Source organism: Pygocentrus nattereri, chromosome 8 (genome assembly GCF_015220715.1).
Source record: "Pygocentrus nattereri isolate fPygNat1 chromosome 8, fPygNat1.pri, whole genome shotgun sequence".
Lineage (NCBI taxonomy): Eukaryota > Metazoa > Chordata > Actinopteri > Characiformes > Serrasalmidae > Pygocentrus > Pygocentrus nattereri.
In genome coordinates, this window is record NC_051218.1 from 15504229 (window position 1) to 15532188 (window position 27960).

Sequence of the window (27960 nt, forward strand, 5' to 3'; positions counted from 1 at the left end):
AGAGGAACATACTGACTCTGTTTTCTTTACGGAGGTGGTGAAAGAACCAGGGGTCTTAGTGTATATAATGCAGACATTTTATATAGTTCCCAAAAGACCAACAAAGCCACATGTCCGCATGAGTTTTTATATGTAATGTTGATAATGGTAGTAAATAGTTCTACATCTGAAAATAGACAAAATAGTCCCAAACGATATCCTAACACTGTGTGTATCTATCCACAATGAAAGGATTTAAGCATACATCTTAAGCCAAAAACAGATCTCTATCTGTCGAAACGCAATGTCTCACACATCAGGCAGCATATTCATAACCATTTCTTGTAATAGCGTCCTATGAGGGAGCTTTTAGATACATTGAACACTTAAAACATCCGGGTTCCTATCACCACCACTGTGAACAGATTAGAGCATTTCACATCAAATCACTCTGTATGACTTTGTTTACAACGGAACCCTTTCACTGTGCAGTAATTTTGAAAAAATGGTGGAATTCCCCTTTAGGAAAGCACTTCTTTATTCCTATTGCAAAGCCAGGCAGTGCTATATAGCATGAGTGATAAATTTATTTTTCCTTGAGCAAGAAGATGATGGACACTGTGTGTCTTCAAATAGATCAACCATCCATCATTCTGCGATTTAAGAGAGAGATGATAGATGTCATGGTGGCACCAGATTGATTTGCTGGTAGAATGAGGCATGAGTGCAGCTAAAACCTTTACATTTGTATGTATGTGTGTAGGTGATGAAGCTGCGAAAGCTGGCTCAGCAGATCGCTAACTGCAGGCAGTGTCTGGAACGTTCCAGTGCCCTCATCACCCAAGCTGAGCAGAGTCTGAAAGAGAATGACCACGCCCGCTTCCTCCAGACTGCCAGAAACGTGGCTGAAAGGTGAGCCCCGCCACACACACACGCACAGCCACCCCTTCACAAGCCATCGTTTCTCAGCATGAAGCCAACTTTTAGCAAGTGTGCACATTTCGTGCGGCCACCTCCACTGTTCTCAGCACTGCTGATCACGGAATGCGTGCAGCTCCCATCAATATTTTGAGCTGTTTTTTTTTAGAAATCCTATGGCGTCAACAAAGCCGCTTCTGTAAACACAAGTGCTGGTATGTGCTGCTTTGTCCTGTCAGCTGTGTGAGTGCTGAGCCCTGTAATCTAGAGTGGCCCATGAATGCACTCCCTGCCTCAGACACCTGTGATTAAGTTTGGCCTTCTTGCTGCCATGTCATCAGCAAACCGAATATGTTTTCCACAAACTCATCAGATTTATTCCAGGTGAAAGAGGATTCACCGTTTGACAAGTGATACTTTGCATGGATTGTGTTGTTTCTTTTTGTTCTGTTCTGTTTATTCAACTCCCCCATACACAAGTGCACATGCAGTACTGATTGCTGATTGCAGCTGCCATTTATAATCTCCATCAGTAGAGTAAGACACTCTAATTGTGCTCTCAGACGGCCTCCTTACTGGGCTGTCGAAGTGAAGGAGTGTGCTAAACAGAGGCTAATAGATGCATGAAGGCGACTGAGAGTGAGTGCCTCTCGGTCTGACAGTGTACCTCTCTTGCTCTCACTGGTACCCAGGGTTGCCATGGCCACCGCCTCTTCACAAGTTCTCATCCCAGATGTCAATCTGAACGAAGCCTTTGACAATTTTGCCCTCGATTTCTCCCGAGAGAAGAAAATCCTGGAGGGGCTGGATTACCTAACAGGTGAGAGAGAGAAAAAACACTACCACTGCACAAATCCACAAGTAACAGGGCCTTGCAGTGCAGACAGGCCCAATGAAGACTTGGGATATCTGATACAAGCTCTTGGATTGTACTGGATTTGCCGTGAAACAACATTGCTGGTATTGATCTTCATTTTTTGCAGCCCCTAATCCGCCGTCTATACGAGATGAGCTGTGCACAGCTTCCCACGATACCATCACCGTGCACTGGACCTCCGAGGATGAGTTCAGCGTCACGTCTTATGAGCTGCAGTACACCATCTACACGGGCCAGACCAACTTCATTAGTAAGTACTTTTTAAGCACATTACACTGCATCATACTGTCTTCATCTGTGCCATACCAGTAGGCAGTATTGTATCATTCTTGAAGAATAGGTATTGAGGTCGCTGTCCAAAATTAGAATATGAGCTGCTACAGCCTGGAATGTGCTTGTGCAGTGCTGGATAAAGATCTGTCTTTATGTAAGTGTTAGCCCAGTGAAGCAGTTTCTCTGCCTGCTCTTCATTATATAACAGAGCTTCTAGTAAGGCTTGCTTTCCAGAGGGCTCATAGCTAACACGTTCAGTTTCCCTGCTTCTGAAATGTACTTGACTTACATTAAACGATTTATGACCACCTACATGTTGATCCCTCTGACGCACATTTCATTAACGTACAAACTACAAGGTCTTGCTGGAGGAGATAAAAGCTGTGACATCTTGGCAGAGGGAGCTGTGCTCTGTTAGAAAGAGAGAAGGTGATGACTGCAGATAGGCCAGGGAGACAATACTGGAGTGGTACTTCAGGAGTGCCGTCTGCACACATGCTTGCTCTCTGTCTCTCTATTGCTTGCTCGCTCTCTTTCTTTCCCTCCCTCTCTTTTTTCTCTAATTGTCTTTTACCCTGTTGTCCCTCCTCCCCTTTCTCTCTTTCTTTCTCTTTTATTCACTCTCTCTCTGCTGGAGTGGGCTCCAGTTATCCTATTACAGTAGCACAGAAAGCAGATTTCTTTCAGCCACTGATAGCCCAGAGACCCACCAACATAGCCACTGTTACTGCAGCCTCCTCAGAGAATTCAAACAGAGAAATGGAGAAATGGAGAGCAATGCTTTCCTCTCAGACAGATGTTTTTTTACCTTTCTCTATGGATGCAAGTACTTAAGTGAGTCACTAGCTGGTTACTGGTAGCATTTACTTCTCTCCCATGAGGAGAAATATGAGCCCTTTCCATTGCTGTAGCTTGGCCCCGTTTTCTTTTTGAAGCTACTGTAGATAGGTCATGACTGTTTTATTCATGGGCAAGTTAAATCTGATGTTTGCATTGATTGAATAAGCTGAAAGCTTCAATAATGTGTAACATAATTTCATGCTCTCTCCTTGGCAAGTGGATTATATTCTGAATGGGTTTCAGAGGATTCGCTTTGAAGTGATCTGAAAATACTTTGGAGCACAGACTGGATTGGATCGCATGATCTTTCTGATTGCGTTTGAACAATCATTCGCTGTGATGTGTTAAAAGATTTAATATCAGCAGCTGCAGCCTTTTCAACTTGTGACCTTCTTTTTCTTTACTTCTACCAAATGAAGAAACCAAAGCATAGGATTGCTCTAAATGACATGCAAATAGCTATAGATTTGACTTGCCCTTCGTGCACAGGTCAGATGTGTGCAATTACATGTTCAACACGGACACAAAGACACTCCTTGGTGGCTAATTAAAAATAACTCAGAAGGCAGCTATCTAAGCCAGATCTCATGCTAATGGCCTTGGAGTGGGGAAATGAAAAGCTTCCTCTGCCTCTTGTTCAGGGACTGCGCTTTTCCAGCCGGATCGTTTGGCTTCGGCATGGGAAGAGCATGACTTAGGCTGTTGATTTTTTTGTTCATCTTCTGTCCATTCAAGTGAAGGTGCTGTTTCGGCATCAACCACGATTACATCTGACGTGAGCTAATGCTCTTTACTCCACTCTCATTGTGATGGTGATTGATTGTGATCCGAGCTGCCAGATCGGCATGCTAACCGGGCAGCAAACCGAATGGAGGTGCTTCAGGCCTCACGGGAGCACTCGAGCCGGACTGTATAATTTGACATGCTTGTCCTTACCTTAGGAAACATTCACATATCCTCAGGAAGGCAGTGCAGAGTGGAAAGTGCTTATTGAGTAGGGTCATCAGATGTAATGCTGCACAACACCAGCTGCAGCAGTCTGACTCGTCCAGTCGTTTCAACCTGCAGGACTTATGAGGATAAAATATGTAACTGCAATGTGAAATTTCTTCCTGAGGTAGGATTGGGTAGTTAAATCACACAAGCAATGGAACAGTGGGATCAGTGTGTAGCTGGAGGTGTTGCATACCTCAGGTTTAATCATGGTTCATTTGCCGTTTTGCCCTCCATCTTACTCTGTAGCTTGTCATTCACATTGCACTCTTGTGAAGTGAATTCTGCTATTGGCTTAAGGATGGGGAATATTTTTTCCCCCACACTTACTGCTGGCTTATTTCCATTATTGCACATGCCTTCCGAATATACAACAAAGATAATGCACCATCTACAAAAGTGGATAAGGACATGGAGCAATAAGAATATAATTGAGAAAATCATATCACCCATTGTCCATCACAAGATTAGAAAACTTTTCTTAATGAATAGGGAACAAAGACAACGCACGGAAATGGAGGAAAATGCACAAGTGAATTGAACGTCGTGAAACTTTGATGCTTGAGATGAACTGCCTACATAACCATTAAATATTTACATTCTTAATCTCCATTTCAGTCATGTCCAGATTAAGAAAATCAGAATCAAACCACCCTTCATTTATTTAATTTTAATAAAAGTATGAGTTCATTTTTCAGCAGCAGGAAAAAAGCTACACAGAAGCCTATTTTCAGTATTTAGTGTGTTCACCCTTTGCCTTTATTACAGCTTTCATTCTTTTTGTGGGACTTGCTTTCCACTTTTCAAACAAAGCAATTTTTTCTTGGAAACAAAGTTCAGTCTGAGAAGTCGGTTGCATTTTCTGCTTCTTGCGTTCCAAGTTATTCCAGATGCATTCATTGATGTTGAGGTCTGGCCTCTGGGGTGACCATTCCGTTGTTGTGAGAACTCCAGCACCGTTTGTTCCATTGTTGTTTTTTTAATATTTTTTATCTGTAATTTCGTTTTCCAGTAATGCCTTTTTGACAGTTACACATCCTTTCAGACTTAAAGCATGTACAAACAATATACAGGCATGTGCAAAAGGTGCACTTGATCACATTACATGTTTTGTGGATTTTGTAAGGGAAAATAGGTTAACACATCCTCTACACAGAACAACTACACACTGCACATTTAAGTGCACAATTTTTAAACATATTTAATATTTTATGTTTTATTATTATGTTAAACTCAGCAAATAACTAGAAATTGTAGACTAACAATAGCAGAAACATTAGACACATATAATGTGATATATAAGGTATATACATTAACATTGGCCTGTCTTAGGTCTAAGGTAGAGATAATTAATTCTGCTATGGGAATTCAGTGGCCACAGTTGACAAAGTGCTAGATCTGCTTCACACTTCATTCTTCCTGCTTTGCTAATTATTCATCTCTCTCACTGTGTGTATAGCAGGTCAATCAGAGCACAATTACATCAGTCATTAACAGTGCTCAATGAGGTGTCGGATTAGCCATCAAGGTAATAATGTACACATGATGTCATTGCCCCTGTTCAAACTTGTTCTGCTCAGTGCAGGCTGCAGGGAGGCTTTTCCTGGCTTTACTCTCGATGCCATTGTCTGTGGTTCCTGCCAAACCACAGTTCTTTGTGCTACAGATATTCATAAGCTGGGCTTTGGAGACTTGCGGGAGAAAATGGGAAGAGAATAAAGGTAGAGTCCACTGAGGCCATCTATGACTAGGCCCTAGACTGCGTATGATGACGGTGCATGTAACTTTTTGTCGAGCTATTGTGTTGCAGAGTTTCATTTATTACCGATGGAGTTTACCCAAGCAGCACTTCACAGGCACAGAATACCTGTTAGCATTTCCAAACAAGTGCTCAAACATGTGTACTCTAAATCACCCTTAAATCATATTTACATTTGATAATTAACATTCATGGTTTTAGTTTTAATTTAGTTTATTTACTTTATCAAGTTTAATTGGGCTAGTTCATCATTTTTTAAATCATAGAAACCAGCAGCGGGGATGGCATAGGTCGAGCTGTGCTCAGTCAAAGGTGGAGGTTAGAGGAGCTTTTGGAGCTGTGGGCTTATCTGAACTTGAGGAGGACAGTCCTGAAAGCAGCTTGGCAGGTACCCTGTTTGGCCAGTGCAACCAGTCCTCCTGGACCCGGTATCGAGCTCAGAGGACATAGGACACATTGCAAGGGAACAAGACTGCTGCAACTGTGGTCACTTCCACTCTGGAGAATGCAGCTCTCACTTCGTTGCCTAAAGTAGGATCACTATTCTTAGATATCTAAGATGATTCAGCAAACTTGTCAGCACTCTTTGGTACATGTTTTTTGTGCCTTTTTGTAAATTTTGCACTGAGCATATTTCTTATCTGTCATTGAAACGCTCCCACATTATGTGATTCCAGTGGCCACTTGTAAAGCCATTGTGCTCTGAGATGATGTGACATGGAGACCTATCATAAATGTTTTTTTGTTTGTTTGTTTGTTTGTTTTTAACATTTTCCATATATCAACAATATTCTTTTTGAAGGCTTTTGCTGATGAAACGTGTTATAGTTTAGGCTACAGTTTTTGTGCCTTAATAACAAGACAAAGCTTCTGAATACTAAACAGAGAATCAAAAAACAGCTTAATGAACAAATACTCGAGATTTTCACATTTTTCAGGCCAGCCCTAATAGAAATACATATCGTGCACATCCATATACAAACATAATAATGCTAACTCTTCCAATCATAGACTGATTTGCATGCACGTGGATGCAAATGGAAGCACATCTGTGCTCAAGAAAACACACACACCACACACCCTCAAACCCACTTTTGCAGCATCAAAGGCTGGTTTGGATTCGCCGACAGGGGCGGGAGCAGCCGCACACACCCCTCACATGTTGCCTCATTTTTCTTCAGCCTTTTATCTGCCTACAGACACACACACATACACATACTCAAAGACTTTGGGAGCACTGTTCATACTGCCTGCCCTCCTTCCAATGACACATTCACTCTCATCTGTCCCTCTTTGAAGTCTCTTTTCAGAGTAGCGGACTGTGTTCCAGAATTGTATTAATAATATAAAACGCTTGTTGTAGTCTCTAACACTAATGTGATTGTTCAAATAACAGTATCAAACACATAATTCATGCTGTTCATGGGAAACAAGTTATTGTTTCTTTTTTAAGTGTTTTATTTTTTCAGTCAGAAATGTTAGACAGAGAGAATTGTACATTTTTTGGAAGTTTTTTTCTTCGTGAACTTCTCTCTCTCACTAATTCTCTCTGTTTCTCAAGGCCTTATTTTTTATAAGTTAAGGGTTTATATTTACAAGCAGGCGACACTATTACTTATACATGCAGTCACTATTGGTTGAATTATTCAGAGGATGTCCTTGCCAAAGGCAAGACCAAGTCCAAGCTGAAAGCTTTGCTTTCTCAATCCATAGGGCAGTGTTGAAGAAGAGTGTGCTAAGATAGAGAAGATGATGGCAGGCTGTCTAGGTGCTCTTGTTATTAGTGTTCAGCATGGGTGCTTCTATCACTGGTGTCATCGTGTCTGTGTAATGTAGAACCCAACTGAAATGAAACTGGTGTGATACCAATTTTAAAGAACTAAATATTCTAAAAACTGAAAGTAACAACTGATACAGTTTAATGTGGTCAAACAGTCTACTCTAGTTATTAGTTATAAAATGAACTGTTGAAATGAAATGAAATGTTATCAGTTGTCGATTATGAATTGTATTGGTAAGTGTCTTGGAAGAGGTTTTATAGTTTCATGCTATTTTGCACAAAAGTCATTTACTCTGCGCTACCACTTTTGGTTTTACCGCTGTGCTATATGTATTTTAATTACTCTCATTGTTGTTAGCTTTAAGCTATATAGGTAAGTGTGTGTGTGTGTGTGTGTGTGTGTGTGTATATATATATATATATATATATATATATATATATATATATATATCCGAATGCAAAAGTTTGAACATCAAAAGTCATATTGCATGTTTTATTGATTATATAAGTGAAAATAATTTAACACATTGTGTAGAGGGAACCAGCTTAAATAGAAACATTTTTCTGCAAATTTTTGTTCATCAAATGTAGCAATATGAAAAATTTCTGAAATAAAGAATTAGTATGCATTCAGTGCAGAACTGTATTCTCTGTAGAGCATGTGTACTTATTGTGACCTAGAAAATTATAAAACATGTATTTTGACCAGGAGTGCCCAAACGCCTGCCATTATAAATTACATCCATTATGTTATTTTGAAGATTTCGGATATTTAGTGGTACTGTGTTTTATTTTGTGTTTGAATAGGCTGGTTGTGAATTGGTCCGGTCAGTCCTGTGCTGACGAAACGATGCTCAGCCACTGCTTTTTGAGATATTTCATTTTAGTAATTTTGTAAATAGTAGTGTTAGACTCCATGGCTGCCATGTAATTGCTCAGCGGGAGGCAAGCATGCGTGTAACACACACAGAGGGAGCATTGGCAGTGTGATTCATGTCTATCTATTGATATTCCCCAGAGATGCACTTTAGAAATTCTGTCCCCATGAGAAATGAGGCTTGGGGGTGTATGCCAAGCTCTGTTCACCTGAGGCACATATCCCAGAACCCCACTGGAACTGATCTATATATCCACTACACACGCTCTCTTAGACAGCAATAGCCTGACTTATTCTAATCTTGTGACAGACGGAATTCTTAGAGTGTACAGTAATCACTACATGAGTTATGTGTGTTGCTGGCTTTTAAATGTAGTCATGTGTGCACAACTAAAAATATTTCAACCGCAATGCAGGACTGAGCGCAGTACACAAAAAGGATCATCCATGTACACAGTTACATAACAGGGATTGTTTGTCCATTAAAGGTATAAAGCATGTGTGAACCTCACTTGTAACACATTCTGTCTCTGTCACAGTGCTGGCTTAAAATGGAAGATTCTGTGTGATCAGTAGAGACTTTCAGCTTTTTTTTTTTTTTAATTTATAAATATTTTTGTGCCCTTGTATTATTCTCTCTTAGCCTCTCACATCCTCATATCTTGTCTTTGCTTGCATGGTTTCATTAGGAGTTGGCGCTGAGTCATGAAGCACTATCAAGGAAAAAATGCTAATAAAATATGCTGTGGGCTTTCACCTTTAACATGCTCAAACATCATCTTTTGATTTAAGATTTTTTTAATTTAAGAATTTATTTATTTATTTAAGTGTTCCTGATGCATCTGTCTGTTTTTTTTTTGTTGTTGTTGTTTTGTTTTGTTTAACTAAAATGTGATCCAAGCTGTCACTTGAGTTTAACTTTGTGTGGTTGTTATAGTTGAACTTTGCTGGCTGAGTTGTAGGCAGAGCTCACTTATTCCCAAATCCCTTTTTAAGTTCACTGCATTTGGAAATAAACAGCATTGGGGGCATATGGCGGCTCCGTGCTCAGTTACATAACAGTTTCTGCTGATCCAAAGTACAATTTACAGCTTGCTAACTTGCTAAACTTTTGCCTAGTTGAACTGGTGCAAAAGCAGCACACAAATATGAATATATCTTGGTTGACAGATATTATTTTACAGTGTCTGTGTTAAAATCACTATGAATCAAGAATCAGAGTGCGTTTTTCTTTCTTAATTTGATGTATTTGCAAGTTAAACAAGATTTAGGAATGAGAAATAGTTGTGGCTGGCACGTGAATTTATCCTTCTGCATTTGATTGGATCTTGAAAAGCAGGTGTTCCAAAATAAACATGGTGTCAGACCCAGGCACTAGTCTACAGTCTTCAGTCAACTGTGGAGGTCTACTTACCTCCTACAGTGCTTTTAGCCCCCAAAGGATGTGGAGGGGGAGAAAAAACATACTGATATTATTTGTTAATATAATTTTTCCCTGCCTGTGTTGCATTAAACATCAGAAGGCGTTTACAGGTGGGCAACAGTCACTAGACTAGCACAAATTATGGAGAAACAAGAAGTTTGCCTTTTAAATATAAGAAATCATGCTTAATCAAGCAATTAAACTACCTTTTCTTTGTTAGATGCTACTATGATACTACTACATGCTACTATGTTTCTGTGCAACACCAGTGCTGTCACCTAAAAAGGGATGCCTACAGCCCTACAGTATTTATTTATCTGTTTTTTTTGCTTTTCCCCTGCAATTTACCAGATACTCGCTATGAACCGATACTCGAATTTCACAAGTAGTTGGAATGCATATCCCTGGTATCAAGTCTGCCTGAGTCTAGTAGCGTATTAGTGCAGTGGAGGAGTTGGGCTTTGCATTTATGATACTAAAATGAGCCTGAAGAAAAAAAAAAACAGAGTAGAAGTGAATATGAAGTTAACAATTTAATGTATTTTCACATTGTTGTAACTTTTCATACTTTTCTCTCACTTTCTCTAGGTTTGTATAACTCTGTGGACAGTTGGATGATCGTGCCTAACATAAAGCAGAATCACTACACTGTGCACGGCCTGCAGAGTGGCACCCGCTACATCTTCTTCGTCAAGGCCATCAACCAGGCAGGCAGCCGCAACAGTGAGCCGGCACGTCTCAAAACTAACAGTGAGTTTCCCTTTTAACATGCAAAGCTTTTTATCAAATGAGCAGCTTGTCCTCAAATAAAAAAAGTATTAATTATCCTCACATGGGCCTTGAGAACTATTAAGTATTTGTCTAATCTTACATTAAACTGTCTGCTACAAAAAGAAATGAGTTATGGTGTATCAAAATACAAATCGCCTTACTCAGTACCTAACCTCCAGAGGGTAAAGGATTAATAGGTATTACTGTCTGAATCCAGCAGAAGATTGCTATTTAAACTGTAATCTGAAGTCGCTGGTGTATACTCAATCTAAAAGTCCACAGCAGTGAATGTGTGTTGAATCTTGAATCAGCCTATAGGTAACAAACCACTCCGGTGTGCTGCTTGTTGTGCATCAGTTAAACAACTGTGGAAACGCTGTACATCTGTCATAGACATGATAGCTTTATCACTGATCCATCAACAGCAAGTAGTGGAGCATGGTAATAATGGTATTGGCCTGATAACTCAGTATCTGTTGAGTTTATGTGTGTCCAGGTCCTTCACCTACACAGTCACACCTGGCCCTGCCTCTTCTCGCCCAGGATGCAATCACCTTACAAAACACCCATGAGCAGCGCTCTGGCTGACACCATTCAAATGGATTACTGTATCAGAGGCTTTGTGCCACCCTGAGGGGATGTTGGGGGGGGTCAAATACAGGCTGTCTGGAAGTAGCAGTTAAAGCTTCATCCTCCCATCATTTTCTCTATTTCTCTGAGTCTCTCTCATCCTCATCCTGTGTTATCACACCCACTGGCTCAGCGTCTAACGGTTCCCCTCGCTCTCTTTTTCTTTCTTTCTTGCTCACTCTACCTCTACCTTATTTTCTCCTCCACTCTGTTTCTGACTCTTGCTGTCTCTCACTCTTTCTCTTTCTTTCTCGATATTTCTACTTCTTTCCCCTTATGGCTCCTCAGAGCGTTCAGTATCTGTCTCCCACTACTTCTTTCTCTCAGTCTCTGGCAGGGACAGCTCCACTGGCAGTACAGTAAGTAGACCGCAGAGTAGGTGTGTTTTCAGAAAGCTGTGACAAAGCGGACCACCGCCCACTCCCTGCTCTGATACAGGCAATGCTGTTCTGGAGTATATGATGTGGCTCAGTGATCAAGCACTGCACATTACCAAGTTCTGACTGCTGAGTTTTGCTTAGATGTAGTCTTTCTGATTTGGAAGTTCACATTTATGTTTGTAAATCTGAGCCTAATCTTACATTAAGTGTGAACAGACCTGTGCCCTGAAAGAAAGTGCATGCATGCATTTTTATCAAGGTAGCATTTATTATGACAGTCATTATCCAGCGTGGGCGTCTGTAAAATGTTAGCAGTAAAGCGTGATGTGAAAAAGAAATGAAAACGAATGTTTTTCATTATGTTACACATGGCAAAAATGATACCTTGACAAGTGAAGTAATCTTAAATCTAGTCAATATATTTTTCCCATTTTGACATAAACTTATTTATGTCTATACCTAAATTATTTATGTCTAGACCTATTTACTTGTTTTATGTGATTTATTAAGTCAAATTATCTCACTATATTGGCAGATAATTCTAGGTAAGTTTCAAGCATATGTCTTACAACAAGTAAAATACAGGTTTTAGACGTTTGTGACATTTTTAGAGAAAAAAATATATTTGTCACATTTTAACCCTGTAATGTAAACATGACCGCATCTATCATAACCGTGGCCTAGGTGACTACCCAGGACACCCAATGTCCAGGGCCATCAAAAGATTGCTAAAACCGAAATAAATATAATACAATAAACATGTACATGTTTGAAATTACCAAGGTTTAGCTGAGGAGCTTAATCATATGTCCAGTGCCCAGGGGCACCAAATCTTAATCTGACTATGATAGTACACAGAAAAAATTACTTAAGCTTTGAATTTAATTGATGCAGATGTGTACACAATATCCACATTTATTGAAAACAATGGTATGTGTGTGTGTGTATATACACTGCTCAAAAAAATAAAGGGAACACTCAAATAACATCCTAGATCTGAATGAATGAAATATTCTCATTGAATACTTTGTTCTGTACAAAGTTGAATGTGCTGACAACAAAATCACACAAATCAATGGAAATCAAATTTATTAACCAACGGAGGCCTGGATTTGGAGTCACACACAAAATTAAAGTGGAAAAACACACTACAGGCTGATCCAACTTTGTAATGTCCTTAAAACAAGTCAAAATGAGGCTCAGTATTGTGTGTGGCCTCCACAAGCCTGTATGACCTCCCTACAACGCCTGGGCATGCTCCTGATGAGGTGGCGGATGGTCTCCTGAGGGATCTCCTCCCAGACCTGGACAGTCTGTGGTGCAACGTGGCGTTGGTGGATGGAGCGAGACATGATGTCCCAGATGTGCTCAATCAGATTCAGGTCTGGGGAACGGGCGGGCCAGTCCATAGCTTCAATGCCTTCATCTTGCAGGAACTGCTGACACACTCCAGCCACATGAGGTCTGCATTAGGAGGAACCCAGCATATACCAACCGCACCAGCATATGGTCTCGGGCCCTCATACCGTCCTCATGGAGTCGGTTTCTAACCGTTTGTGCAGACACATGCACATTTGTGGCCTGCTGGAGGTCATTTTGCAGGGCTTTGGCAGTGTTCCTCCTGTTCCTCCTGACGCCTCCTCCGCGTCTCCTGGTGTACTGGCCTGTCTCATGGTAGCACCTCCAGCCTCTGGACACTACGCTGACAGACACAGCAAACCTTCTTGCCACAGCTCACATTGATGTGCCATCCTGGAGGAGCTGCACCACCAGAGCCACTTGTGTGGGTTGTAGAGTCCGTCTCATGCTACCACAAGTGTGAAAGCACCACCAACATTCAAAAGTGACCAAAACATCAGCCAGAAAGCAGAAAGGTACTGAGAAGTGGTCTGTGGTCCCCACCTGCAGAACCACTCCTTTATTGAGTGTGTCTTGCTAATCGCCAATAATTTCCACCTGTTGTCTATTCCATTTGCACAACAGCTGTGAAATTGATTGTCAATCAGTGTTGCTTCCTAAGTGGACAGTTTGATTTCACAGAAGTTTGATTTACTTGGAGTTATATTGTGTTGTTTAAGTGTTCCCTTTATTTTTTTGAGCAGTGTATATTATTTATAAATATATATATATATATATATATATATAATTGAAGTCATCAAGTTAATTCAGTGCATTACCTAGACTGAGGCTTCAGGTGAGGTGTTGAATGGCAGTTACTTGGCTTGACAAACAGCATGCATTGTAAAGACAGATGTACAATTGAGGGAGCACACACCTGCTGCATTTAGCTCTCATCAGAAGAGACTTGTTACCCCAGCAGGTGTGTGATGGTGGGTTTGTTGGCCAGGAGTGCTGCCCCCTAGTGTCACATGCAGGCCTGCAGGCACACCAGATCATCTGGTCATGGCCTACCCCAGCTGTGCCTTCATCTCATGTGACTGCCCCTACAAGTTCCTCATCTGTTTTCTTGCTCTCTTTTCATACACGCAAACTCTCTCTCTCTCTCTCTCTCGCCCGCGCACACACACACACACACACACACACACACACACTCTGCCACAACACTGTGTACATCATGAAAGAGTATTGCTGCTATTTAAAGCCATTTACGTTAGCTCTTCCTGTTTGATTCAGAAATACATTTAAAAAATCCAGAAAGTGGCCCAGTAAAATCGCCTTGTCAATATGTATAATATTTCTTGCTTTGGAAATGTAAGAATATTACAAGACTTTTTTAGATGTTCGTTATTAGTTTTAAGACATTTTATCGTTTTAAGCATTCAAAATTCTTTCTTTTGTCTTGAAATACAATAAGAAAATTTCACTAGATAAAATTACAAATAAAAAACAAAAGAAATAGGTTAAATGTTCTTACACCAGTCACAACAATCACACAATTAGAAAAATAAAATTTACTTAGACTAGATTTGAAATGTGATGTTTTCATTTGCAGTAATATTTTTGCTGTGTAGTTTTTAGTCATTCTCTCTCTTTGTGGCTGCGAATAGCTGTTTGCAAGAATATTCATGTTGAGTCTCGCTAGCAGCAGACTAGAGCATAACGAAGAAAGCTAGGCGATGCTTTATGAATGCTATATTGTTTCTCAATAGCACTGGCTTCTTAAAATGGTAGTTGTTACTCCAGTAGTGAAAAATCTACATTATAGAAACGAATTGGAAATGACTAAATTGGGGAGAAAGTTGGGTAATAATCTACAAAAATTTACACCCAGATTTTTTTTTATCCTGAATGTATTTGATTAGCCATGACATGTTTGGTGTCACAGAGTTTGCGTCTTTTTTGTGCTGGAGCTAAAGACTAAAGCAACGCATAAGTAGTTAAAGCTTGTACATCACACACTTGCATACCACTGTGTATAGTAGTAAAGTCATCTCAAATAGACTAGTTTAGGTAGTTTCTGACATAAATGTAACGTTCTCTATAAAAAGAGAAACTACAGACAAAATTCAAGCACTTCTCAGGTCTTTATATGCAGTCATGGTCAACTGGCTGTAATCTGCCAAAAGTGGAGCTTCTGTTCACTGGAGCTTTAACATGGAGTCTCACTGGCAGCAGCACTGCTGAATTAATGATGATCAAGAGTAGCACATTGTGTATAGGCTGTGTGTAGTATATATATGGAATGTGTGAGAGCTACCCATCCACCACTGCCACCGTTCCCCTTCTTTTATTTTGCTCCCCACACCCTCTCATGTAGCCAGGACTAATGCAAAGTCATGTCTTAAGAGCAGCAAACCTTGCCACAGGGAAGAGGGGAGACATCAAATGCCTTTTTGCAGGCTTATGTGACTGAAATCAAAGTTTGGTACCTGCAGCTTGAACGTGGTAATGGGATAACGTGTTCAGCAGGCCAAACAGTGCACACAGTAAGACAGGCAGAATCAGTGGACGAGTACAGTCTGCAGGCTCAGGCTGTGTGCCGTAGCTACAGGATCAGAGCAGGTTTTACTTACTATAGTCCCAATGAGAAAAGCTGCTTACCCTCTCCATCCGGAAGAAGTGGAGAAACTCATTGAGGCTGCCTCTACAGTCTCAAAAATCAAGGACCCTGTTTTAGAAGTACAGATCTAGGAAAAAACTTCAACTGGTATTGACTTGTTTGTTATGTGGTAGTTTTTCTATATGGAATAGTTTGGCAGACAATCAAATCTACACAGGTTTCCATTTACCCCAGACGTTGTCAGTCAGACAGATATGACAAGTTTGGTGTCCACATTTTGCTGTAGGCTGCAAGGCTAACACTAGGAGTCAGTAGACACCTAAATCTTTGCTAAAAACTCAATCTTGAAGCTTCTCTCAGTCTGCTTAAACCACAACAAGGCATCATTAAGGTTTTTCAGATTTACTGATGTGGTTTAGGTCACAGGATGATGACAGTCCTCTTTGTGTACGCATGTTTAATTTTCAAACTGCTAATGACTGTGTATAAATAAAGTCAACAGAAATCACAAACATAATGTAGAGTTTTGCCCATGTGACATGCGTGAACTTGAAGGCGAGTCACATTCAGCAGGAGTCCGAATTCGGCACAACACTTGTAAAACGGATGTCCGCTGTGGTTGAGTGACTTTTGGCATCTATTTGGGTGACTAGTGATTGTAGTGTTTGGGCACCAAAAGCGGTTCGTACGTAACGCCTTTGGGTAACTACAATTTTAAGAGTGTTCATAGGTGACAAAAGTTTTATTTATATGTTGCAGCCTCAGATTTGTTATATAGCTCCATAGTTACTCATGATTTTGTGTTAGGTTGCTGCGCTGGATGACCCTGTATTTACTACGGCCATTGCGGTATGTTCTGTTCTGTAAGATTGCTGCCCCATAATGGAGCAGAAAAAGTGACTTCAGCTTTAAAGTCCAGCTGTGTTACAGTATGTCCCACTGAGTCTGTTAGGCTTCAATAATAATAAGTAATAAAAAAAATTTTCATACCATTGCAGAATATGTTTGTATCTCTACAGTTGAACATAATGTGTTTTTATGCAGGTCAGCTCCACAATGTAGTATATATATGTATGGTAATGATCTCTTTACTGTCAGCACAAACGAGTGTGTGTGTCCTGTAAGATGTGCCATGATATGATTAATCAGCAATGCCATGGCTGCTGACTGCAGATGAAACAGATATGAGAAATATCACATGACACTCCACCCCTAGGGTAGCTATGTTTACTTCTTGTTAAAAGGTCTCCCAATAATATTTACTCATCCAGCACGCCACTGACATCCCTCAAGTTGTCAGCAACCCCCTGCCAGAAGCTCTCGCTGGCTGCTGCAGCGCCTGCAACTTTGTGTGGTACGCTAAGTGAAGTGGAGCGGAATGACATCAGCGTGTTTCTCAGACAGAGGCTGACCGCAGCAGGAGCTCTCCACATAGATGCGGTCTGATCTCAGCCTGATCTCTGTGTGATATCAAATCACTGCATGGCAGTGAGGCCATTTCAGAGCAGATTCTCATTAGGAACCACTGGAATGCACCATGGAGGGCTATTTGTTTATGTGTCGGTAGTTCTTAAAGCTTTTTTGGAATTGTGCTTAACATGTGGAAATGCTTAAAAGCATCTTTATTCGGAACATCACAGTTGCAGTGTAGATTATGAACGAGAGACAGATGTTGTGATATCTGATCAGCATGACATCTTCAGTAGCTGCCAGTTGGCAAATGGTGTCTTGTATCATGGGAGAATTATGCAATCATGTAAGCAGCACACGTGGTTCACTAAATAAATCTCCATGATCATATCCTACATATGCAGAAGTTTTGACTTGAAAGTGAGTAGAAATAGACGGAAAAACCTTGAGATTAAAGAGGAAACTGATATTGTCAGTAATGCTATAGAGGCAGCACATTACTGCCATTTTTAGTAAACTGACAGCAGTGTCAGTGTTTGACAGCAGCTATCAAAAGTCTGCAGACAGTGTTCTTAGTCAGCAGGATTTCTGCACTTCACCCTCTCAGTCTACAACTTAATGTAGAAAGCCAGATAGCAGTGCAAGAATGCTATGACACTTCTCGATTTGTGTCTTAAAGAAGACAGTAAATAAAACTGCTTCCTTCCTGCTAGTTCACACATACGTTACTTTTCAATGTATCAGTCATCTGAGAAATCAGATGATGAATACAACGGTGCATTTCCTTTAAAGAAAGGAGGTTATTGGGGCTCCCAAGTGGCACAACCCTCTAAGTGTTGGCCCTATCATCAGGAGATCGCGAGCTGGGAGTCCAAGAGAGCACAACTGGCCTTGCTCTCTCTGGGTGGGTAGGATGCCGCCCCCTTCTCCCCCATCACTCAACGCAGTGCTAGTCAGTGCAGGTATCTGTTAGCTGATGTAACAGAACTGGTGGTTGGCGCTTTCCTCCGAGCACGTTCTGCTGTTTTTTTATTGATGAGAAGAGGCTGTCTGTGGGCTAATTGGCTAACATGCTTACTAAAAGAGTCAATATCCAAATTGTAACATACAAAATAAAGAATATGTTAGTTGAATGTGTATCATGAGCTTTAAATGTCTCTGTTTAACCTAGAAAGCAAATATAAAATGCCATTATTTGCCATCATATATGTCTTCTAGTCTGGGGAAAAATCATAATATACCGTAAACAGTCTCAGAAACCACATAAACATTGCAGAGTGCTGCTTAACATCTCTAGGCATTTGAGAGACACTCACATGAAAACTAATGAACATTAAAAAAAACGGAGAAGTCCAAAAACCAGTCCTGTTGCCATTGTTTCTAGGAGAACATTTTAGTGATTTTTAATCTGAATATTTTGGTGCACAATGAGGCGAAAATTACTGTGGAATTATTTAATGGAGTTCTTTCAAGTGTTTTCCACTGACTTGCCTTACCAAGATCAAAAGGTCAGCGTGTACAAATTTGGCAGAAATCGTCTGTTTAAGACAGCACATTTATTTTATGCATCATTTGTGTTCTAATGACTCCAAAATGGACCACAATGGTTTATGTTTGTGGTGTGATTTGTAGACGGCCACTGAGCTCTCACAGCAGGTTACGATACTCCACAGCTATATCAGTTTTAGTGTTAGTTGATTGTCTTGGTTGCAGACAATGATGATTTAAATATTAACATTTTTGCTTAATGTCCAAAAGCAATTAAAGAAAATCAAACTAAAGGAAATCTTAATATGCGAAAATGAAATGAACTTTATTGCTCACAAAATCTGCCTTTCTTTTCACTTCCAGTGTCATTGTCTGATTTATAAATGATATACCATACCTTTGAAAAGCTGCTGTGCTGGGTTTAGTGGGGAGAGGAGGGATTCCCAAACTGAAAAACTTATTATCAACACATCTATATTCATCACTCAAAACAGCAAATTTTACCAACAAGTTTGTGTGTATGGAGGCAAGTGTTTGATGATTTAGCCATGTAGCTTACACTCATTGGTGAGATATAAGCCTCTGTTTCTTCCCTAAACTCCAGGCATCAAGCATGTCTTGACTGATCGACTTTATTGTGTTGGATTTTTTGCTGTGGCTTAATATTAGTTACCGTGCATAATCATGTCTCTGTCCACTTATTCTAATTCACACACACACTGTCAGCAGTCATGTTTTATTCTGCGTCCCTTGACACCCGCAGGCCAATTTAGTGTTCATATAATGGGTGTCTTAATTAGGATAAACATGCATAGGTGTGTGGAATGCTTAACGAGATGATGCTCAGAGTAACCTTGTCCTCTTTGCACACGGTCACCTAATTGTACGATTTGCATTGTGAAGCAGTACCGAATGCTGCTCACCTTTTTAAATTTCTGCCTGGGGTGCTCTCTAGTCAGTACACACAAAGACAACACCACAGAACTATTTAAAACCAAATTAGGAAGAATGAAATACAAAAGATTCTAATGTCCTGGTGCTATTCCCGGATGTGAAGGAACAGAATATGAGATGAAAATATTCTCCCCTTCTGACTTAATCAGCGCTTATGTTTTCATGTTGAACATGTTCTCATCAGATCCCTCTAGACCTAGCAATGTGGTAGCCTTCTCCAGCTCCCAGTGGAGTACTCCCACACAGTCTGCTGTTGGCCAGCATCAAAGCCTCGTGAATTGAATTGCACAATCTTTATTCCACCTTCCTTGTCTTACAGGTGCTGGTTAATTTGCTGTATTGGGATAGAAGTGTTTCGCTGCGTTTGCACTCAATGCGGCATGTCTCGTGTGTGTACGTATGTGTGTGCTCCAGCTCCCTTGCAGACAGTCCCATGGAAAGGCATGACTGTGCACGAGTGTGTGGGGAAGGCTGCACTCGCAGTGATAAGCAGTTCAAAGACGAGAGCACATTAATGGAATTGGCTTGAAGCAGCACACTGCTCGAGTGTCTTATAGCCGAGCACAGTAACCCACTCTCCGGCTGGGAATGAAGGGAGGGCAGCTGATTGTTTTGAGGTATTGTTGCTCATTAGGTTGGGAACGAGAGAATTGGCTTTGGTTCCAAATGAAATGTCAGGCCCGACCTTCGCTTAAAGCTCGTTCCCAGGCTCCTGAAAAGAGGAGTGGAAAACTCATTGGGAGAACTGTCCTCATTCAGCCTTGCTCACTCTATCACTGCTTCCCCTTTTCTACTTTAACCTTGCGTTTACCAATTAAGCCAAAAGCTGGAATTTTCTTGGAATGCAAGGCATAGACTAGCACATCGACAGACACAAAACTGAGTGTATCACATACTATCTAGCAGCTGTAAATAAATACATATAACCATCTAAATAAATACACATACCATGAAGGGTATTGGTCAACTTGCAAAAAACAGTTAAGCAGGGTAATGCTGTGTTTACATGTTAACGTTGGAAAAAAAAAGCATTGTTCCATAAAAAAGATTGTACAGTTGGTTTAAACCTGCAACGTTACAAAGTCAGTGGCATGCAGGCGTGTGAAGGTGGTGATGATCAAAAGAGAGATTTGATTTTCTCTTTTATTTGTTAAATGAGGGAATAAAGGCACAAGGAAGCGCATATGAGTTCATTCTGAGCATATTCATTCTCTTTTTCGAGCAGGCATAAATCTTCCCATGCCCCTGTAGCTACACCTCTGCTGTAGGGTTTTGTTTGGAAATAACTGTTCTGGTGCTATTCCAAGGAATGTTTTCTATTGAATTTTTGTGAACACCTGATAAAATTCCATGATCATAATCTCACGCATATCTTGTAAGTCTGTATTTCCAAATCTTTTTTCTGGAGTACCTATCTCTTTCCACCCCTCCCCCCACCCCCTCCCCAGCCTTAAAACACTATTTACAACTTATTAAGGACATGTCAGTTAGGGAATTAGGGAACAGTGCAGACACTTGGAATACATTGTCCTAAACTCTGTTGCAGTCACATGTTCATGCTGTATTGTGGGACTCTTGTTCACAGGCCAGCCTTTTAAGCTGGACCCAAAGACGGCTCATAAGAAGCTGCGGTTATCCAATGACTGTCTGACTATGGAGAAGGATGAGAGCTCTCTGAAGAAAAGCCACACTCCAGAGCGCTTCAGTGGTACGGGCTCCTACGGGGCTGCCGGCAATGTCTTCATCGACAGCGGCTGCCATTACTGGGAGGTGCTGCTGGGTGCCTGCACATGGTGAGTGACCTTGCTGCTGAGGGGAAAAGATACAATAAATAGAGGGTTACAGAAACATGGCTCCCTTTTTAGAATTGTATTTGTCTCACTTACAGTTGCTGTTAAAGTTAGATGTTAGTGTGAATTAATCCGCATGGGAAATATTTCCCTGATCTTGCCTAACATAAAAATTATAAAAATGAAAAATAATAATAGCTAAAACCTTGTCCACAGCAATTATTGTCCATGGTTTTTTTTTGGTCATATTTTAATTCACACACTATATACAAACTACTACAGTTATAATTTTTTTTAACATCTGGCCCCTCAGTGCAGCACTGGGCACTTTATTATATTTTCAAGCAGCTTGAAAGATACTTTCATGTGAATAGCTTTTTGCTACATAATTCACAGTACTATGCAAAAATCAGTGACCAGACTTCATTTATTTAATTTCCAGTCAAAACTCCCTTTCAGTACAAGTTATTTATTTTTCATATATGAAAAATATGAATATTACACAAAAGCCTCAATGACTAAATATTATATGTGATAATTATATATCATATATATGTATAATATCCCATTTTTTATATTTAGTTTCTTTTTTTACAGCTTCCATTCCACTTAATTTATTTTTTCACGCCTCCAAAGTAAACAAACTAAACACGTCTTCCATTACAGGTACGCCGTGGGTGTGGCTTACAAGTCGGCCCCGAAGAATGAGTGGAATGGTAAGAACTCATCATCGTGGGTGTTCTCGCGCTGCAACAACAACTTCCTGGTGCGGCACAACGGCAAGGAGATGCTGGTGGAGGCGTCGCTGCAGCTGCGGCGGCTGGGTGTGCTGCTGGACTACGACAACAACGCACTATCCTTTTACGACGCCATGAACTCGCAGCACCTGCACACCTTTGACATCTCCTTCCTGCTTCCCGTGGCCCCTACTTTCATGATCTGGAACAAGTCGGTGATGATCTTGTCTGGGCTGCCGGTGCCCGACTTCGTGGACTGCCCTGAGCAGCAGGATGGTGGATGCCGGCAGCAGGATTCACCCTACAGCTCGGGCTTAAAGGGCTGCAACTGAGTCCCTTAATGTTATGGAAACTCTTCCCTCCGAGGGCCCATGGGCCATTTTTCCTCTTTCTGCTTCCTCAACTCTGATCTCATTTTTTGACAGAATGAAATTGGTGGCGCTTGGTTTGAAGGATGTGCTTAGTTGCTCCTGATTGCAGTCATAGACTTTGAGTTGTGTCGTGTGACAAGTAGTCATGGATTGCAAGATCTCTAATGGAAACAGTTTATAGAAAATGAAACCAACATAAATTATTTATGACTAATAAGATGGTTTGCTTTTTTTGTTGGGTTTTAATGTATCCATAAAAGCACTTTTTAGATTGAACATAGTGCCCCTGCGTGTAAAAAGACTTGATTGGGGACAGGGCTGGACATCCTTTGGATAGAGTATAGTGGATTTATCTTCTATAGAAAAAAGGGATATGAATATGGTGTTTCTACTGAGGTTAACATTTATTATCTGATAAAGCTAAAACTCACACTTTTTTCATATTCAGGGAGAACAAGATGAACCTTTTCTTTGCGTTTTGTCTAGACGTTTATGGCATGAGACGTATTTCCTCTGTGATTTGTTCCCACTCTATTGGTTTCTTGGGGTTTTTTTTTTTGTTTGTTTTGTTTTGTTTTTGTTTTTTTGTGAAAAGCATGCTGGTCCCACTGGTGATTCTAAACATGTATCTATACCGATCCGTATAGTATTTTTATTGTAAAACAATCCATCTATGGATGCTTCCCACCATTTACATTCATACCAACTCACAAAATCACTGTGTGTCTTCAGAAGACTTCATAGAGCATAATGTACACTTTTTCCCATGTGCAGACTACATTGAATGTTTGAAAGGAGGTTCAGATTATCACGTAATTTGTTACTCATCAGATCAATACAAGGCAACGTTCTGAGGGTTTTGTTAGGCTTCTCTGTTGAAAAACACACTTCGAAAGACCACCCTAAGCAAATGTGGCATGGACGCCTTATTTTTTTTTCTTAAGCCCATAATCCACCAGGTTTATTTATTTCATCCCTGTTTTATGAGTTCACATCTCATACGTGATTCCTCAGTACATCATTCAGGGAGAAATCGGTGGGTCCTGTTGTAGACAATCACTTGTACTAATGCGAGCAAAAAGAAAACGTTTGTGTAGCAAGATGACGTATATTTGCAATATTGTGTTATACTTGAGATCCTTCATGAAACAGAAGTGTGCATCCAATTTAACACTGGTTTGCCCTTGTGTAGGCATAGAGGAGCAGACATACTACTGTTGGCGCTGTCCTGCTGCAGCTGGAGCCACACATCAGTGGGGTCTCCCTGTCCATCTGTCTCATTATCTCTGTCTTTCTGACCCCATGTCCCCTCAGCTAACTACACCTCCCTTCACTTCTCTTTTTGCTTTTAGACTCTTTTTATACAAACATCATAAAGCATGCTTCTTATCTAATGGACCAGCACAGCACTGATGCAAACCCCTGAGAGTCCTTCTTTCTAGAACAGAGTTGGTTCTGTTACTAATGCTAATGGAAACATTCAGGGGATGTTGATTTACAGGCACATGAAATGGGCAGTTGTGGAGCCTCCATTGCCACAAGAATAATTATAGCCCTTGATTTCTCCTAAGAGTTACCAGTTACATACACCATAACATACTGCATAGAAGGGCTCAGCCAGCTTTCAGCTGTCCAACATTTCATGCTTTATATTATAGCCAGATGACGTGGTGGACCACGCTTACGAAAGCAATATTTGTGGCTTTTGACAGGTCAGTCCATTTTGAGCATTACCATGTTGAACATTGCTGAGACATCTGAGGGAACTTCAGACAAGCTTCGGATTTGGATTTCAAATCTCTGAACACATTTCAGAATTCACTTGGGGTGACTTTGAAAGCAATGTCTTTTCCAACACGCTTGAGTCTTACTTAGAGGCTGTTGATCTCAGAGCTTAACTGACAAGTTCAATGCATTTGTTCAAGTGTGCTTCACTGGGTCCCAGCGTGACACTCTGGCCCAGGTAGAATGGCTTCCTCCAGTGCTCTGTGCTGTTTTATATGAAAACATTCATGGAGAATGTCCAGCATAGAAATCATTGATATTTGTGTGTTTCTGCATATCAGGTTTACAATTCGCTGTGTGTTTCTTTGAGCTTACGAGAACAGACTGATGAACCATTTACATTTCCATTGTTCAGTGATTATTTTTACATCTGCAGTAAAGAGAAACGACTACACTTTGCTATTTCCGTCTTTATTAAATGATCAAACACTAGTGTGTTCAGCTTCTGTTTCAATAGATCTATGAATTTTAGCAAGAAAAGAATGTAAATCATAGGGGGAAATATATAAAATTGTATAATATACAAATATATACATATATATACATATATATATATATATATATATATATATATATATATATATATATATATATAAAATGAGATATATGAAATATTGTTATTTATGTGAGCTGAAGTCCAATTAAAAGTCTGATCCCAAACAGCTGTGTTGTTTTGTATGTTGTCGTCCTGCCCGTACTTTCATGCTCTCCTTACAGACGCGCTGTGTCTTAGGACAAGGAGGGTAGCTGCTGATGCCAGGCGAGTGTGCCCATGAGGCTATAGGCATGAGAGGACAGAGAGGAGCCTGCTGCACTGGCAGGGCACCGAGCGCCCCCAGTCAGGAGCCGGGGCTTTGCCCATGCTCCTCAGCTGCCATGCCTGGCACAGAGCACAGCTAGACTACGTCAGCAGGCCTAGTTTTATAGACATCAGATACACTAGTTCAAATGTTTGGAATTGCTGTTTAATGGGCTGGCAGTCAAAAAGAAGCGCTAACATGCACGTGTCTCATGGACTGATGTTCAACTGTTTTTGATGTGTTTATCCTGTCCACTTTCATTTCTCTCATTTGTCACAATTTCTGCATAAAAATATTACGATTGAAATAAAGTCTTCACACACTTCACTTAACTGCTAGTGAGCAATGATGGACAAAGACAGCCTTGCCAAGATTGAATGAACAGCACAACTGCAGCTTTCTTCATATGATAAAACTGCAACTGCCAGGCCTGGATCATCCAGTAGGTTTTAGATCTTAAGGAGTAATTATGAATCCTTAGAAAATCTAAACAGCTGTTTTGACTCGCAATAGAAACTTTACTAATGGCACAGTACGAAAAATGAACTAATCCCATGTCTTAACAGCATGCGACACAAGTCACAACAAAACCAAAACACTTTCAGTGTAAATAATGAGAACGTCTACACTCACAGTGAGCGGCAAAGCAAGATGCAGTATGATGCAATGCAACGCAACACACCCATTTGACTTCTTTTGATTTTTGATTTCTGTTTTTGACACGACATGTCACTGCAGTTCCACCATAAAAAAATATGTTCCGTGAATTGGAGAAGAGAGTGATCTCTCCAACCCTTACAGCAAACATTTTGGAGAAAAACATCCAAAGTGCTGGAAATTAGAGGTGAAAACTGTTTGCTTTATGTTTGATGACTAGCTAGTTCCCTAGCTAAGCTAATATAAGCTAAAGTTAGTATAACTGAGTTGCCCAACACCAGGGTGTGCATCTTTCCTAAATGTCAGTTTATTTTTCTCCTCCAATCACTGCTTAGTAACCAATTCACTATCCTTAATAATATTGGTTTGAAGTTTTAGCATTGAGATAGCATTCCATAAATGTACTTTCAATGTGAAGCTCCAGGTATTCAAAAGATGTGCCTGAGGTTTCTGTAAAAGCGAGACCTGAAGCTTCCACAGAGTAGAAGATGCTATTACCATCTAAGTTAGAAAGTTGATTCTTCCTCGTTGGCAGTGATCTGCATCATCAGAGGTTAGATCTGAAGTTAAATCATTTCCATACCTGTTGCGGCAGTATACTTTAGCTAGGCTGCTTGACTGTTCAGGGGTCCATAACTTGATGATCTGGGCCTGGAATAATATAATATAATAAAATATAATATAAAACAATATAGTGAAAGATTCCCTATATCAAAAAAGTGGTTATTTCATGATCCAGATTACTTAATAAGAAATTAATATGAATACATTACTCTAGACTATATTATCATTCAGTAACTTCTGTTTTGGAAATATGTTCTATAAAAAAACATCTAGAATTGCTTTATGTGTCTGTCAAATTTAAATCTAGTAACAAAACAGTAATAAACACTTTATAAGTGATTCCAAACTTGAACAGTAGAGCATGATTGTGAACTAAAAGCACGTGGACGTGAGCTAAAAGCAAGTCTGACTGAAGCTCAGAGCTACAGCCTGCTGTCCTAAAGAAAAAAAGTGGTCAAAACTAGGAAAGAGGGCAATTAACTCATTAAAAGATGTCAAAAGTGCTGCTTGTGCACTTTCCCACTGGTGCTGCATTTCTACTCCTAATTAAATGCAGTGCAGTTAAACGACAGACGCTCTTTCAGTGTCTGCTCGGTGCCTGTTTGCTCTCACCATGTGCTGCTGCAGTCACAGTACTCACTGATTCTGCTCCTCCTCAGCAATGGCGCTTATCACAGGCGCCATGTGAAGGCGTGCAAATCGGCCCGCCGTCTCCTCTTCGGCGATGCACAAGACCCTTTAATTGCTTCAGCTGGGCGACTGAAAAAAAGGCTCCAAATTGAATATTCGCTATCAGTGGCAGCAGGGTATCTGTCTCAGCAGAGACGAGGGAGCGATTCAAACGCAGAGAGTGGAGGAGCCGGGGGGCGGATTGTATGGGCTTCTTGCTCTATGCAAAGCTGTCTCAGCTCTGAACTGGGCTCAGCTCTGCAATCAGCAGGCTAGTGTGCCTTTTTGCCTTTTTTTGAGCTTTTTCTTAATGAAAGAAGGAATCCAGTGTGAACTCTGAGGGTGTCAGGCTCAGCAGGAGCCAGAGTTTGATCTAGACTTTTTTTTTTTTTTCTCAAATAGAACTGTGACAATATCTGTGATTTCAATACTGATACACAATACTGTGGCAAAAATCAATAAACAATAATAACTATTGTCTGCAGTGCCATTGTTAAATTAGTTAAAGCCCTAAACTTCTGTAAGTAACTAGTAACATAATACCATTAGATTTTTAGAGTCATTAGGAACTTAAGTTAAGTGATACTTTTTTAATCCCACAAATGGGGAAATTCCACCTCCGCATTTAACCCATCCATGAAGTGAAACACCACATACACACTAGTGCACACACACACGCTAGGGGGCAGTGAGCACACTTGCCCGGAGCGGTGGGCAGCCCAATCCACAGCGCCCGGGGAGCAATTGGGGGTTAGATGTCTTGCTCAAGGACACCTCAGTCATGGACTGTCGGTGCGTCTTTATATAAAGAGATTTTACAGCTTTATATAAAGAGAACTTGTAATGGATTATGCTTTTAAGTAACTACCCCAGCACCGGCCCTATCTATAATAACATTAATGCTATCATGCAATATTAATGCTACCAGTGCATCACTCTGTTCTGACAGAAGAGAGCTAAGTTTTGGGGGTGTCCTATAGCAACAAACTTTGCTTTCCCTCTTTTTGCATTCCTTTACAACTGGATAACTTCAAACAATTGAAAATCACACTAAAGAACCTTCTCTCCATAATCTGAGCTCTCGCTTAATTGTTTTGTCCATACTAGCCTTCATAGATATCACATAACAAGATGGAATCGTTGATTATATCCATGAGCAGGTGGTGCCCCGCATTAAAATTACTGAAAGTAATCACTTCAGTCATATATAACATCTATTTTTATAATGTATGTGTGTTTTCAATTAGGTCACTAAGTATCAGCACATGCAGTAT

The 27960-nt window shown here is 40.4% G+C and overlaps 1 protein-coding gene across 5 annotated transcripts in view; it reads left to right on the top strand.

The window, feature by feature from the left end:
- mid2 (midline 2) overlaps positions 1-24428 on the top strand; it is a 154852-nt gene extending 130424 nt beyond the window's left edge. For all 5 annotated transcript variants that reach the window (XM_017689955.2, XM_017689957.2, XM_017689950.2 and 2 more), the window contains 6 exons: positions 743-891; positions 1590-1717; positions 1881-2024; positions 10308-10469; positions 20899-21106; positions 21770-24428. In XM_017689955.2, the coding sequence (XP_017545444.1) occupies positions 743-891; positions 1590-1717; positions 1881-2024; positions 10308-10469; positions 20899-21106; positions 21770-22172 (1194 nt within the window). In that variant the 3' untranslated portion in view covers positions 22173-24428. The remainder of the gene's footprint in view (positions 1-742; positions 892-1589; positions 1718-1880; positions 2025-10307; positions 10470-20898; positions 21107-21769) is intronic.
- The last annotated feature ends 3532 nt before the right edge of the window (positions 24429-27960 follow it).